This window comes from Gambusia affinis, linkage group LG11, assembly GCF_019740435.1.
Source record: "Gambusia affinis linkage group LG11, SWU_Gaff_1.0, whole genome shotgun sequence".
NCBI lineage: Eukaryota > Metazoa > Chordata > Actinopteri > Cyprinodontiformes > Poeciliidae > Gambusia > Gambusia affinis.
Genome location: NC_057878.1, coordinates 27,875,162 through 27,890,644, shown reverse-complemented (window position 1 = coordinate 27,890,644; position 15,483 = coordinate 27,875,162). Strand labels below are relative to the sequence as shown.

Below are 15,483 nucleotides of genomic sequence, written 5' to 3'. Positions count from 1 at the left end.
GATCAGCTTCATTTCGCATGTAGAAGTTGCTTGAATATGAAGAATTTGCTTAAGAAATAATTTCTCTACACCTGGTATGACACTTAACATTTACCTTGTAGCTTGTATTTTTCTAATTTTAGTAGACATAAACAATATTCACCCATTTCAAGATACTTGGGGAATTCTTGACATTTTATAACCAAAAATTCAACACAAATGTGAAACTTTATTCTACAGAAAGTTTACAAAACAGTAAAAGTACATTAGAACTTTAAAATTTGACTTGCACAGCGAGTCAGGTGTATTAAACGGCTTCAGTTAGTAAAATGATCTCTGACATTAACACATTAGTGGGTCAGCAGGACCGTGCCTACCACTAAGATTAACAAATGTTCAATTACTCAAACTATTCTTGACAGTTTATAACCAAAACATCAACACAAAAGCCAAATTTTATTCAGCTGAAAATCTTTACAAAACAGCCAAGTAAATTGGTGTTGAAGGATTATCCAGAAAAATAGATTCTAGGGAAGCTAAGTGCTCCAACTTTCTGAAAGAAAGCAAAAATTAGCTCCAATATTAGCCCAGTAAATGTGTAACTGCTTAAAGAATCAACAGAAAATAACTAGAACTTCAAAGATATGAAACTTTATTCAACTAAAAATATATCTGGAAAAAATAGGACGCTAAAAGGCTAAATGTTTTCAAAATTGGCCAAATGCTAAACAAAACATTCGCTTTACTATTAGCATAATATCTGAAATGTGCCCCCACTGCTAATATAACTTTTTTTTTTTTTCCCCACCAGGGGGTCCTTTTTGTGGGCTCTAGTGTCCCTGTTTTCATAGTAGGCTGACAGGAAAGGGGGAATGAAAGGGGGGAAGACATGCAGCAAATGTCGTCGGGTCCGGGAATCGAACCCGCGACGGCCGCATTGAGGACAGAAGGCCTCCAAACGTGGGGCGCGCTAACCTCTACGCCACCGGAGCACACCCCGCCCCCACTGCTAATTACAAAGTTAGCCAAAACACTAGCATGTCAGCCAAAAATATTAGCCATGCTATTAGCACATTGGTGGATTAACGGAAATGTACTAATCACCGAGACGACCATAAATGTCTAACTACTTAAAGAATCCATGACATTTTATAACCAAAACATCAACACAGCATGGAACTTTAGTCAGCTGAAAGTTCAGACAAATTTATGTGGAAAAATTAACTAATGTGAAGCTAAGAGACCAAATGTTTGCAAAGTTAGCAAACATGCTAAATGAAAAGTCAGCTCTGCTGTAGTTCATTAGCTGAAGTGTGTAAACTACCATATTTGGCAGTTGGTAGAGGATTATATGTTATGAGACCAAGTCTAAGTGAGTCAGAGATCATCTAAAGTTGCAGGATAGTAGCTCTCCTAACCTGTACATGAGTACAAATCTAACTCATACTACCAGTTTATGTCTCAGAAATCCATCCATCCATCCATTTTCTTTACACCCTTCTTCCCTAAACGGGGTCGGGAGGGTTGCTGGTGCCTATCTCCAGCTGCGTCCCGGGCGAGAGGCGGGGGTCACCCTGGACAGGTCGCCAGTCTGTCGCAGGGCAACACAGAGACATACAAGACAAACAACACGCTCACACCTAGGGAGAATTTAGAAAGCCCAATTAACCTGACAGTCATGTTTTTGGACTGTGTGAGGAAGCCGGAGAACCCAGAGAGAACCCACCATGCACAGGGAGAACATGCAAACTCCATGCAGAAAGATCCCCGGCCGGGAATCGAACCCAGGACCTTCTTGCTGCAAGGCAACAGCTCTACCAACTGCGCCACTGTGCAGCCAGCTGTCTCAGAAATTATTTGGCATAATTTTGCATTTTAAGTTGTCAGTGTGGGCTTTGTCTAAATACACAGCTACCAAATAAATACTGGAAACTTTCACCTGCTTCAGCTGCAGATATAGGATATGCCCGATGTCATGCTTGTAATTTATTTCTTACTACATTACACTTCATACTCTGTTTGCCAACATCCCAGACACAAGTAAGAACAGCTACTGGCATGCAGCAGAAAACATCCCATCAGCTGCCCTCCGAGTGATGTGAGCCAGTGTTTACAAAGGAAGAAAAAAAATCTGACAAATTAGGTGAGGCGTGATGGCCGCTCAGAGCTGTCAGGCGAGGCATTAGTACCACAATCACACCGGACCGAATCCTGCCGGTCTGCTTGGGATGTGAAGGAAACAGGGTGAGTCGTATGGAAGAACATTAGTGCCACTGAAGAAAAATTCTGACTTTAATTCTGAGTTTAAAGTCAGAATTATTAGTTCAAATTTCTAAGACAAAAGTCAATTTGGGAAAAAGTCAAAATTCTGAGAAATTTAAATTTTAAAAATTGTTAAATTTGGGGACCGGGGGTCAAAATTCAGAGATTACAGACAGAATTTTGAGAAAAATGTCAGAATTATGAGTTTAAAATAAAGAAAAACATAAATTTGAGGAAAAAAGTCAGAATTATGAGTTTAATGTCAGAATTATTAGTTTAAATTTCTAAGAAAAAAGTCAAAATGCTGAGAAGTCAAAGTGAGTTAAATTTTGAGAGGAGAAAAAAGTCTGAATTCTGATATTAAAGTCAGAATTTTGAGGAAATAAAGTCAGATTAAAAATGTCTCTATAAGAATAAAGTCAGTTGTATAAGGTAAAAATTCAAAGAAAAAAAGTCTGAATTCTGGAGGTCAAATTCTGAATTGAAGGTCAGAATTTTGAGAAGGAAAAATCAAAATCAGATTTTTTATTTTATTTTTTTTCAGTGGCCCCAATCCTCTCCCATAGCTCTAAAAATGAATCTGTTCTTTTATTGGAATTTATTGCTTGTTCACGTTTTATTTGTTGGGCCTCTCCTCCATTTTCTGACCTACTTTCAGGAGATTTTCGCCTGGCTGACTGCTTCCTCAGCTCGGGGTTAAAGTGGCCTCATTATGGTCGGGGCCAGCGTGTCGGGACATACCTCTGGTGTTCCTGAGATGAAACGAATTAATGAGCTGCTGCCTGTGAAGGAACCCGGCTGCTGGAAGCACGCAGCTCTAAGCTGGTGTAAAAAACATCACGATGCCCAGAGTAAGCTCGTATCTCAGATAACAGTGATGAGCCTAAAATAGGCTGCCGGCAGCTCCTGAAACTGGTGAACGATCACATTCTATTAAAGGAAAGTGGACATGTTATACAAACATATATATATATTTATATACACACTGCAGGCGCTTCGCTAAAACAGTTTGTAGTTGTTTTTAAATGAGTCTAGATGTTAAATATCTTTGTCCTCTCTAGTAGCTCCTGTTCATAGTTTGTCTTGTTCGTTTTGATCAAACGGTCAGCAGCTTTTACCATCAGCATTTGGGTTAATTACCCTGATATAAGAAGAAAGAATAGTGGTTAATCTTTCACTATATTACTCATTTATAAATGTCAGTTTCAAACAAAAGTATTTTATTAGCAAGCTAAATATTTAGCATGTTGAATATTTAGCTTTAAACTAAGCATTTAGTTAGCAACTTAAATATAAAGTTTCAAAATATTTACTTTGGAGCTAAAAATGTTGCTCCAAATTAAGTATTTAGTTGGCAACCTAAATATTTACTATACAAACTACAGATTTGGTTAGCAACCTAAATATTTAGATCCAAAGTAAATATTTACTTTGGGCTTTTGTTTTGGTAGGACACTTCCAGTTAGACAGCAAATTTGCATATTAGCTAAATAATTAGTTCTGAGTTAAATATTTAGTTTGTATAGTAAATATTAAGCCAAGTGGAGATGGAGGAGCAACTCTGTTTACTTTTAGAGACGTACACTGATGAGGCATATCATTATGACCAGCAACACCAAGACATGAAGGCGGCAACAGGTCATGTGCAGGATTCAGATTAATCCCTCCAACGACTGGAATTAAATCTCACTAGTAAATATCACTGGGGTCACAGCAGTTTACAGCTGCAGCATTCCTTAATGAGGTTTGCTGAGAACGTTTAAAGTCAAAATGGAGAACTGGACCAGGACGCGCCAACCAGGAACACTTCTGGGTTTCCTCCAGAAAACCTGCTGAGCCCCAGTGGTGAGGTCACTGAGGTCATCCATCAGCGGCCCGCGGTGGGACGGGTTTAAAAAGGTCAAGTTACAAAACGTCAGAGAAGCACAATCACTTTCCAAAAAGATATTGAGGATCCATGTGGCAACGATTGACAGGAACAACTTCCCTTTAACAGGAAGAAACATCCAACAGAACCAGAGTTTGGCTCTGAATAAAAGGCCATTTGTCACTGTGGGGATCTGAAAGGACAGAGCAGAGAGGAGGAGCTGCTCCAGGAGTATTTCTACAGGAGAAAACAGTCATTTTCTGTACAAGCTCCTTTGGTGGCTTTATCAATCAGGCCGACAGTTTCACTGAGATTTTAATGGCTGAAGGGAGAGAAAACACAAACAGTTGGGCCCAACAAAAGGTCAGCCAGTAGCTTCGTCTGAGAGAGAAACAGTTAACAATGAAAGACAGGTCGCAGTGGATCATCTCTAGAAAGAAAACATGGAGTTGATTTCAGCTGAAAACCAGCAAATATTAGATGTTGGATTAGACGTGTGAACATCAGCTCTGATTTCTGACATGCAGCTCCAGCAGATCTCTGTCGTCCTAAAGAAAGGAAATCACAAGAGGTCCCACGATGTTTCAGCGCAAAAATACATTTATTTTTACATGTAAATTTAAATTCTTGAAAGTAAATAAATTGTGTATGAGTTATTGAATTATTAATGAAAGGACCCTGTTTTGAAATATTTCAATTCAACTTCAAATATTAAGTAGATACAAAAAGTAAAAAAAGTCTGTATGTTGAAATGAAAAAGACCTTATTTCCAACCAACATATGATAATATTCATCAAAAAGAGAATTATATTAATGCATTAATATGTTAACAGCTATGTTAGCATATAGCTGTTAACATATATGTTAACATATATATTATGTGTATATAACATGTTATATACACATAATATATATAACATATTCAGTTAACACTAATAATATGTAGTTATGCTATCAAGGTTTACTATAGTGATATTTACTAGGCCTAAACTGAATCACTTCCTGCAACCTCTAAACTGTATTTGGCAGCCATCTTTCTTTCACATCACAACTGACTTCCAACATGCTAGTTACAGCTTTACCTCACCATGTCAAACAACAACTACTGCTTCAAACAGCACAAAAAAACCAAAGGCAGAAGGATTTTCAACAGCAGAGTCCTTCTCAGCTCAGACTCTCAGCAGAGAATCTATCCAAACCAGAACAGCTTAAGCCTTCAACAACATTAGCATCTCCATTAGCTTAGCATCAAACCCACATCAGATCCCACCCTGAGATGTCTTCTGGACCAGCCATTGAACAGTTGCTTGACCTAACCTATATTTGCTGTGTCAGACGGATCCCCAGGCAGCTTGAAGCGATCCTCAGCTTGATTGAAGATCAACCAAGGTATCCATTATCGATCTGCTGCTCATTCCAGATGCCACTTTATCCCCGCAGCCAAACAAACCACCACAAAAACGACATTGTCGGTCAACGGTCCTCTTCTGCTGCTCTGTTTAAACACAAAAATATGACTTCAATAACTACATCAGGGAAAAACAAACTTCGAATAAGGTCTCCGAAATAACTTACCGAATAATAAACGCAGCGATTTCAGACAAGGCGCTGCTCCCAGGCTTACTCGCCCACACTAGCCCGCATCACCACCGAGACAATTACAGTCCTCAAAAGCTTTGAGTTATTTAGGCTGGACGTCTTGGGAGATCAGAAAAGATCATTTTTAATCCGGGCTCCAGAATGGATGTCTTTTTAACAAACTGCGGTTTTTTTAAACAAACGGCGCCATATTTGAGGTACATCTTGGGACGGGGACAGACCACCTCAGGCTCTTCACCCGTACGGTGCTGACGTCACATCCGCAAGAGTGAAATGCGGCTTCCGTGTTTCTGGTTTGAGTAATCATGACATCTAGGAAAGATATATCAGGATATGCTACCGTTGTCAAAGTGAGCATAAATGAACTACTCGCTATTTTCTTTCTTTTTCAATGGTTTTTCTACCCTCAGGCTATTTGCTGGAATTTGTCACATGGGTCTCAGGTCCACTCAACTCCAAAATTTATCAAATAAGTGACAAAAATCCAGTTTTTATATTTCTTTCCCCCCCAAAATGTGCTAATTATATTAATTTATTTTAATACAGCAAATGTGCAAAATCCTTTTTAACTTTTGCACCCCTATTCTTACAAAATATCTAACTACTTTGTTTATTGTTGAGCAGGTAAAAGTTGATTTTAAATATTTTTTGTTTGGACCAACGTCTGCATCTGATTCTTGAACAACACAGCTACCAACTCTTGGAAATGTTTCATGCTGTCTGCCACTAACGTCGCTAAAAATAGCGTTGAAACCCGATCGGAGTCTGCACTTCCTCGAGTTAATGACACCAAGAACTGATACATGGTTTTACTAAATAAGACCTAAGTTTCTGTATCTGGATATTTGCCGTTTTCCATTGAGGTTATTGATCCCGTCTTCCGTAATTTAATATGAAAGAGGGAAGAAGGTTTCAGATGCCTTTCAGCTGAGATATTTTCCATTCATTATTGGCCGCACACCGACAAACGCGGCTTATTTTCCATGTGTCTCTAAATCATCCCAACATAGACTTTAATTAGGTAGCAGAAAAGCAAGAAGCAAAGTTCTGGTGCCACAATCCTCACACGTTCCGGTCCGACGCTCTCAGTGACCGATAATGAGCTTACAGCATTTCCGGGAGGCAGCGGCTGCCTCGCACCATAACGGGCTATTTTAGCCACGCTAGACTGCCAAGCGTCCCCCAGGACCGACTTTCTACCACCTGACATTGTTTAAATCTGAACGACTTCATCATAAAATTAGGAAACCCGGCGTCTTATAACGTTAAAGTTAAATATGTAGGGATATTGTGTTGCTTAAAAGGGTTTTGGCTAATCGCCTCTGGACGGCGGCCATGTTTGGTACACTTCTCAGCTGTCGGCTGAACCACACCGCCATCTTGTGACTAAATCTTGCTTTACAGTTTGTGTTTTTTCACAGTGAACATTTCATTAAGCTTTCAACCGGAGAGATGTATATCACAGCTCGTTAGGGTCATTGAAGACAAGAAAATAAGAGGAGGAGGAAATTTCTGACACAAAACTTGTAAAGTTTGAGGTTAATTTAAGAAATTTTCTAGAAAACTTGGAAATTCCTGAGCTACAAAAGTGAAACATTTACAAGAAAAATAATTTAAATAAATAAATAAATTAGATCAATCTCAGAAATTTTCAAGGAATTAGTTGACATTTTCCAGTTTTCTGAGCTGCTAAAGTTGAACATTTGTGAGAAAAAACTGACAATTTGAGATGGGAAAATCAATAAAAACTGTAATTACAAAAGGAAATGTTCAAGATTAATCTCATTAATTTTCTAGAAAAAATCTGGAATTTTCCAAAGTCTAAAATGTTCGACATTTGGAAGTTTCCTGAATTTCAAGACTTACAAATTAATCTCAGGAATTTTCCAGAAAAATTTGGACATTTCTGAGTTTCAAAAGTGTAAAATTGCAAGAAATAATACATAATTTCTTCTTTACAGAAGTTTTTTCTAACAAATTTCTGAGTTTCAAAAGTTAAAAATATGCAACAATTAATTTTTGACATTTCTGAGATTAATCTATTTTCTTAGTTTATTCTTGCACACTTTCAACTTTTGAAATTTTCAAGTTTTCTTTAGAAAATTTCTGATTAGTCACAAATTTTCTAGTGAAAACATAAATTTGAGGTCAAAAAATGTTTAACTTTTTGAAATTTTCTGACTTTCACAAGTCAAAAATGTCAGGATTTTGAAACTCAGAAATTTTTATGTTTTTTTCCTAAACCTTTTAGATTGATCTCCAAATTATTCAGTTTTTTGGCACAAAATTAGAGCTTTATGTCGAACTACAACAGCCCTAATAAACCATTGTATGTGAGTAGGTTACCAGGTTACAGCAAAAAATGCTGCACATTGAAGCTCCTCCCTGATATGACTGTTTGTTTCAGCTGTGAGTTTTTAATATCCAGCTGTTTATATGGAAATGTGGAAGAAGTTCTGATCAGTGTGCAGTGCCTAGCATAGCATTTTCCCAAACAAAATGCCACCACGAATTCTGATATTTAATTATGTTTCCTTTATTTTTCATAACAGTAACACCTGTCAAGCCATTTCCATGCCAGACTCAGAAGATTTCACAAAGAAAAAGCTGAAGCTGTAGTGACAAACACAGTCGCTCAAGAAATTAACAATTTTAGCCAAAACACACACACAAAGCGCTCACATTAAAAATAAACAAGTCATCCTTTAAACTACATTATTTTTACCCTCTGGGTCTAAACTTCATCATGAGGCACTGCAACAAAATATCTTCTGATTATTCTACAAAACGTGGCGAAACCCTGTCACTTCATTTAGTCATTGAGGAATTGGGTTCTCATACTGCACAACACTTTTTTGCACTTGCATGCCCATGTTTTCATTCAGGTTGAAGTTTTCTGCATAGAAAAATGACTGCAATGCAAACATAGAAGAGGGGCAGAATCAGTCGGCCAAACCAAACAGAATAAATAAACCTGTGAAAAAATTTCACAGAAAAATCAGCAGCATTTGTCAGTTTGTAAACATATAAATATATAACTGGTGACTTCTTGAAATGATAGTTATTTTCCTTAAGTTACTTTAGAATGTGGTTCCATATAAAAATGTTATGTATGCTGCTTTTAAAATCAAACGTGACCAGATAGAAAGGAAAAATACAGTGAACCCTGTGGAAGCTAGTGACCAGAGCTAACAGATAAAATCTGCAATAACTTTAAAAAACCTGCCTATTTTAATAGTTCAAACACAAAACATACCTTAATATTAATTAATACACACAGTGGGAACAAGCTAACGTTCACAGTCTTCCTTATTTCCTGTCTTGGGGTTACATCCAATCAGTGCCAAGGAAAGAAAATGGCACTTCCAGATTGGCTGCTTTGTAAACACCAGCCAATAGCTTCTCAAGTTGCATTACTTTATGGAAAAAAATGTAAATGATCAAATTTTCCCACAAATACTGAACAGTGAACCTAGGCGGGGTTCACTGTACATAAAACTAAACCAGCTGAAGCGTTTATTTATGAATAAATGACTAGAATCTGTAACTGTCAATGCGCTGAAACTGAGCATGTTTGAATATCTGATTTTGACATTACAGCATGTTGTAAATAATTAGCAATGCCAAAAGACTTGTGCCTATCAGAAACAATATTGTACAAAAAGAAAATTACAAAAACAGCATTAGCTAAAAATAGCATTAGCTAAACAATAACTTTTCTAACCTTTACATGTCAGCTGCTGCTCTTTAGGGGTATTTAGAGGTTTATAAAGTAATTCAGATGAAAGTTTTGAACACTCTGCAACTCACTGTGAAAACTCAAATCCAGTTATTCATTTACTTTATTTATTTAGTCCAATTCAAATGAACAGTTAGCTGGAGCCTGTTTGAGCAAAATGTATAGTAAAAACTATATTTAGATTTTTAAAAAGTGCAATTACCTTTGGATAAAATACGTCACACTTATGTGACTGGAAGAGTTTGGGTGAACTGGGTGAACTGGGTGAACAGGTGGTTAGCTTTCTTTGTAAGCCCTTTAGGTTTTAGGATGGGAAACAGCTAGCTAAGACGTTAGCTACTGAAAAGCAGAAAACTGTGAAGGAAGAAAATGTTTTTTTGTTTCATGGGGAATAATGCTAACAAAAATGCTAATTGGTGTGACACATTAAGGGAATAATATAACAAACTGACTTTCTTCTTGATTCTTCAAGTTGATGTTAGCACAGCTACTGACTTCAGGAAGTTTGAAAAGTAGGAGATTGAGTGTTAGCATTGCAGCGCTGCTAGCCTAGCCTCATTACTGATTATCTTTAATAATTCTAACTTGTAAAAATAGAAAGGACAGAATGTTTTTCAAAGTTTGATTGAATCTAACTGTCATGTTGTAACTGTACTGTAGCTAGCTGCTACAGAAAGCTAAAGAACTAGCATTTTAAAACTCCTATGAGCCTTTGCTTCAAAGAAAGCAAAAAACTTTCAGGACTGTTTATTTTCTAAGTATTAGCTTATGTTCCAAGTATTAGTACTGCAGCATAGCTAGGTGTGACAGGAAGTTAGAAAAGAAGTACTTTAGAAACCTTTTATTCCAATATGAGAACTTCAGGCAGTTATTTACTGTTCTGAATACTAAATTAGTTCATAGTGTTGCTGTTTAAGACCTTAGGATTCACTAACTAATATCAAGATATGATTGAGACTGAAAATTAATATGCTAATATTTGTGTAGAAATGTGCTGTTGTTTTTTAGTTGTATGCTAAAGGTTGCTATCCTCATTACCTGCCCTTAGAGAAACACTTCTGCTGTTAACATCCCTGCTGGAAGAAAATTAGTTTTATATGGAAGAGTGAAGATAGTAACCGTATCACAACATTTAAAAAAGTTAGACAGTCGTCGCTTTTTTCCTGTGTATGATCAGCAGGTATTCAGATTATTTACTCGTAGCCCTTGTATGATGTGACTGCTGAACTGAAGACATTAAACGAAAAAATCAAAACGGGAAGAAGCTCATTCTTGAAATGCTACATTCCTGACCTTCACTGAGCTGCTACAGCGATATCGGTGCACGTGTAGCACAGCTGAGACGTTCGGGATCAGCGTTAACAACGCCGCTGTTAAACTGGGAAACAGCAGCAGGAACAACATAAACTAAACTGTCTTCATTTCTTGACCTAAATTAGGACTGGACAATAAATCAATAACAATATATATTGCAATAGACATGTGATTGATATCAATAGATAGAATGCTCAGTAATTTCACTGAACTCTGATCCAGAACCGCACGGCATTCTGGGGGATGTAGGCAGAGGAAAGAGTTTAGTTGTTCAACCTCTCCAGACTAGCTAAACAAAGCTGGTGGAATCAACTAACTCATCAACTCGTTCTCTCTCTGGTTGCTTAGTAACGACCTGCTGAGTGTGGTTTCAAGGTCGGTTACCTAGCAACCGCCGTGGGTTACCTAGCAACAGCCTGCTGGGTAACTAAGCCAGCAGCAGTTTGAAGTTCCCCCACCGTGTGTCTAATAACTGCTTAAAAAAACAAACCGGATCAGAGTGGAAACTGGATAAACCAGAAAGGTCACGCCACCAGTTTGGCAATATTTAGAACAAAAAACTAATCAATAGTTATCAATACTGACTGATATGAAACATCTATATTGTGATATGTTTTTCAGCCATATTGCCCAGCCCTAATCTAAATGTGGATTTTATTGAAAGATATGTGTTCCTCAATTTGGAGGAGAGCGTTTTATTTACACTGACTAATTACATGGTTAAGCCTCCGCATTGGGCTCCTGTAACGTGTTTCTAATTACATCGTAAACTTAGTGGTACGAAAAGAAGGATTAAATTCAAAACAGATGTGAAAGTTGCAAACTTTGAGGTATAGTTTGAAGACAGGGTCCTCCTCTTCTGTATGACGATGTTCATACCGCTTCCTTCAGCTTTACCCAGAGTTCCCTCAGTGGTGAAGGAAGTTTCTCAGCTTCCTGTTGGGAACCAGGAAGTGGCGCGGAGCGTCCTGCCAGCGGATGTTTGGAAGCCTGTTTTCACTGAGTCACAGGTGTGGAGGCTGACACGGGCACAGTCGGCGCGGTGGGGCTGGTGGGCGTTTGTGGCGAACTCGAGTAGGACCGCAGTAGGACCTTGTGTTTGGTGGCGACCTCCTTCCGCCGCCGCTGCTGGTCGGCCAGGAACTCCTTGAGACGCGTGGTAGTGAAGGTGAGCGTCTGCCTGCGGAGCCGCATCAGGTAGGCATCTTGAAGCCAGGAGTTACTGAAGCAGTCCTTGATGGACGGACGGGCCCTGGTGAGGAAATAACGTGTAAAAATTCACCGGGTTAGCTTCCTGAAGCTAGCTAATATAGCGTTCCTCTTACCAGGGGTAGCTACAGAGGATCTTTTTCAGGAACAAGGAGGCACTTTGGGACACATTCTGGTAGAGTTTAGAGAGGTCAAACTTGGCGGCCAGGATCTTGGCTTCAGTCTCCTGAGGATCATTTTCCATGAAAGGCGATCTGCCACTCAACCTGGAAAACCAAGATCAGTCCACCGAGTATCATGACCTGCTGTGTGAACAAAGTCTGAGTCTGTTCAGCATTCATAAGGCTGGAAATCAAAACAACCATTTTCAATCATAATACTGCTTCGCATGTGAGGAATGCTTTTCTATATAAACACAGTTTTTCAGGAGGAAGCTGTGAAATTGTTACTTACATGATGAAAGTCAACACACCCACGCTCCAGATGTCAGCCGGAGGACCCACAACGTCTCCCTTCAACATCTCTGGAGCTGAGGGAGAAGAAACAAAAATAAACCGATTCAAATCACCTAAAAAGTACAATGAAACACACTGCTTTTACTGCTTTTACTGCTTTTATTCTTAGTAATTTTACTGTAAGTCGATTGTACCTGGTTAGAATGTTTTTTCTCACTTTTATTCCCTATTCAATAATTATTACATTTGCTTAGCAGTAATGCTGCGTCATACCTTCTGATTTTAGTTAGCCACCCGACCTTTGTTTTTTTTTTGCAGCAATCTTTTGTCCTTTAGGCCTCGTTTTGTCAGAAACTTTTCCTTTTCAAGCTTGCTAAGCTAACTGCTGTAGCTTAAGGAGCAAAGCAGCTTGATTCATTTTAATGGCTTATATCTTATAATAATGTTGAAAAACAAATTACATTTCATGCTAAAAAAAAATGGGATTAAAAATTCATCTATTTTTGTTTTTGCATTTTTCAGAAAGCTGAGGTTCCTCTGGCACCCCCTGGTGGCGACCCTGAGAGCCGCAGCCCCCTCTTTCAAAAACACTGTTTCATAAAGCAGGAAGTTAATTTATGATTTGCAATCTGGTCTTAGACCAACTTTGTTTTATTATTTTTAATATTTCACAAACCACCTTTTCTTTATTCATACTTTCATCCAAGAGACAGTATTTAAAGTTTGTTTTATTGTCTTAATGGTTTTCTGAAGGTATTTCAAAGATCTTAATCTTGATTCTTGATTAATGGTTTATTAATAAAATTAGTTCCAATCCATTAATTAATAACGTCCGCTTAGTCTTTCCTTTGGTCTTGTAGTTTGTCCATCATCCAGTAGAGGGCGCTGTTGGCCATCTTAGGCTGAGCCAGTTGATACAGAAATAAAGATGGCGGCCAATTCCAGAACAGGAAAGAGAAACGGTCCAAACAGTTTGATACAAAATCCACTTTATGCGGTTTTGTTTAGAAATATAAAAACTTAAAAAAACTAATTTAAGTTTCACTCATCCAGCTGCTTCAACTTTATCAATCAAACTGATTTGCCATGAAGTGACGCTACGGATGTGATGATTAAAAAACAGAAGAAATAAAGCACAAGATTGATCAACTTTGGAATAACTCAATTAATAATTTGAATCACTAATTCAAGTCTTGTTTGTTTCTCTCTAGTGGAAAAAGTGTAAAACCTAAACATGGAAAGACCAACAAATGATCCAAGGTAAAGAATCTCTTCCTTTTAGAATCTAAAAATAGTAACTCAAGTAACTCCACCGTACTGCAGGGACAGTTTTCCTCTTACACATGTTCTCCAGCGTTCCAATCGGAGGGCTGAACTGCTTGAGGAACAGAGGGTTGTACATCTGAGCGCTGCCAAAGTCGATGATCTTGATCAGGTTCATGTGCGTCACTATGATGTTCTCCGGCTTGATGTCCAGGTGCAGAATGCGGCGCGCGTGCAGGTAGTCCAGACCCTGGAGGATCTGCACGATGTACGTCACCACGTCGTCCTCAGAGTAACGGAACCTGGAGGGAACCGGAGAACGTTTCACTCCCAACAGTGGCGTCAAACTCACTTTTATATTTAAGATCTTAAATATCCTCCAGGTTTATGACCAAATGTTTTGATAAATCTACGTATTAAAACTGTTACAGCTTTCTCCACTTATGATCAGTATGCCTTAAATTATATTATTTAACATATTTTCATATTGTTATTTGAAACTGATTTGATTTTTATGATCCTCTGAAGCAGGGGTGTCCACAGTGGGGCCTGAGGGCCATTTGTGGCCCCCAAAGGCAGTTTCAGAATAATAGTAATTTGGCTTATTCAAGATTTTTATTTTTAAATTGGGATGAAATTATTACCAACATCGTTTTCTCATAATGGAAAATGTTAGGTACAACAAAATAACTAATCTTTTATAATAAGTAGAACCACATTTATCCAGAGATTTTTACAGACTTTATGCACCAAAATTAACTTTAATTTAATTTACTGAATTTGGCTAAATGTAGCAAGCATTTTAAAAGAAAGTGGCGCTAAATTCTGTTCTTATAAATGAGAATACATTTGTTATATAACGTCCAAAAGAATTTGAAATCAAGTTGCCTTTCTTTAAATATAGCAAAGCTGAAAAACCCTGTTTATGTTCCTGATCTACGATGAACAACCTCCCTTTTCTACAGAAAACAAAACCATTTCACTACTTCATTTGTCTTGATGCTAGTTTTTACATTTTTTGTGGCCCACGTGATAAAAAGTTTCGACACCCTCCTCTAGAGTCTCGAGGGCCCCATAAATAGTCGTGACGGGCCGGATTCGGCCCGTGGGCCTGGAGTTTGACCCCTGTGTCGTAGGAAACGTCAGGCTCGATCCGGATTCGGTTCTGGACCTTTCTATGAGGCTGTAGAGCAGCTCCCTCCCGCTGCAGTACTCAGAGATGAGCACCAGGTAGCGCGGCGTGACGTAGGCCTCGTGCAGCGCCATGATCCTGTCGTGGTGGAGGGACTTGAGGATGTCGTACTCCTGGAGCACCGCCTGCTTGGTGTCCGCCTCGTAGGGAACGATCTTCGCCATGAAGAGGTTTCCTGTGGCGTTCTCACGACACTCCCGGATCACGCCGAACCGGCCTCTGAGGGCGGAGGAAACATTAACATGTGTTCACACCGGGGAGGCACTTTGGTCCAAAAGTGGATTTTAATTATTTTGTTTGGTGCACAAGGCCTGACAGGGACCTTAAAGCAATAAATCAATCTATTGATTTATTGCTTATTTGTGTTTCTATTTGCATTATTTATCATTTCTCTCTTTCTATTAAAAACTGGATGATAAAAGTCTTCAACTAGATATTTTTTAAGAGACTTTATAATTAATCCTTTTGGAATATGTTGCCTTATGAAATTACATTGATGACTGATAATGCCAATTTTAAAAAGAACCTTGAAAAATCTATAATAGATAATGAATTCATATTGAACTGTTGAAATTTTGAACTTATATTCAAAGTCTGTTATTGT

The 15,483-nt window shown here is 38.3% G+C and overlaps 1 protein-coding gene across 4 annotated transcripts in view; it reads right to left on the bottom strand.

Annotated features, from left to right (window-relative positions):
* Window positions 1–8,222: 8,222 nt before the first annotated feature.
* The window catches only part of spegb (striated muscle enriched protein kinase b), a 40,943-nt gene continuing 33,682 nt past the window's right edge, over window positions 8,223–15,483 (bottom strand). For all 4 annotated transcript variants that reach the window (XM_044132488.1, XM_044132489.1, XM_044132490.1 and 1 more), the window contains exons 38-42: window positions 14,859–15,098; window positions 13,766–13,989; window positions 12,423–12,498; window positions 12,086–12,235; window positions 8,223–12,012 (exon numbers count right to left, since the gene is read on the bottom strand). In XM_044132488.1, the coding sequence (XP_043988423.1) occupies window positions 11,757–12,012; window positions 12,086–12,235; window positions 12,423–12,498; window positions 13,766–13,989; window positions 14,859–15,098 (946 nt within the window). In that variant the 3' untranslated portion in view covers window positions 8,223–11,756. The remainder of the gene's footprint in view (window positions 12,013–12,085; window positions 12,236–12,422; window positions 12,499–13,765; window positions 13,990–14,858; window positions 15,099–15,483) is intronic.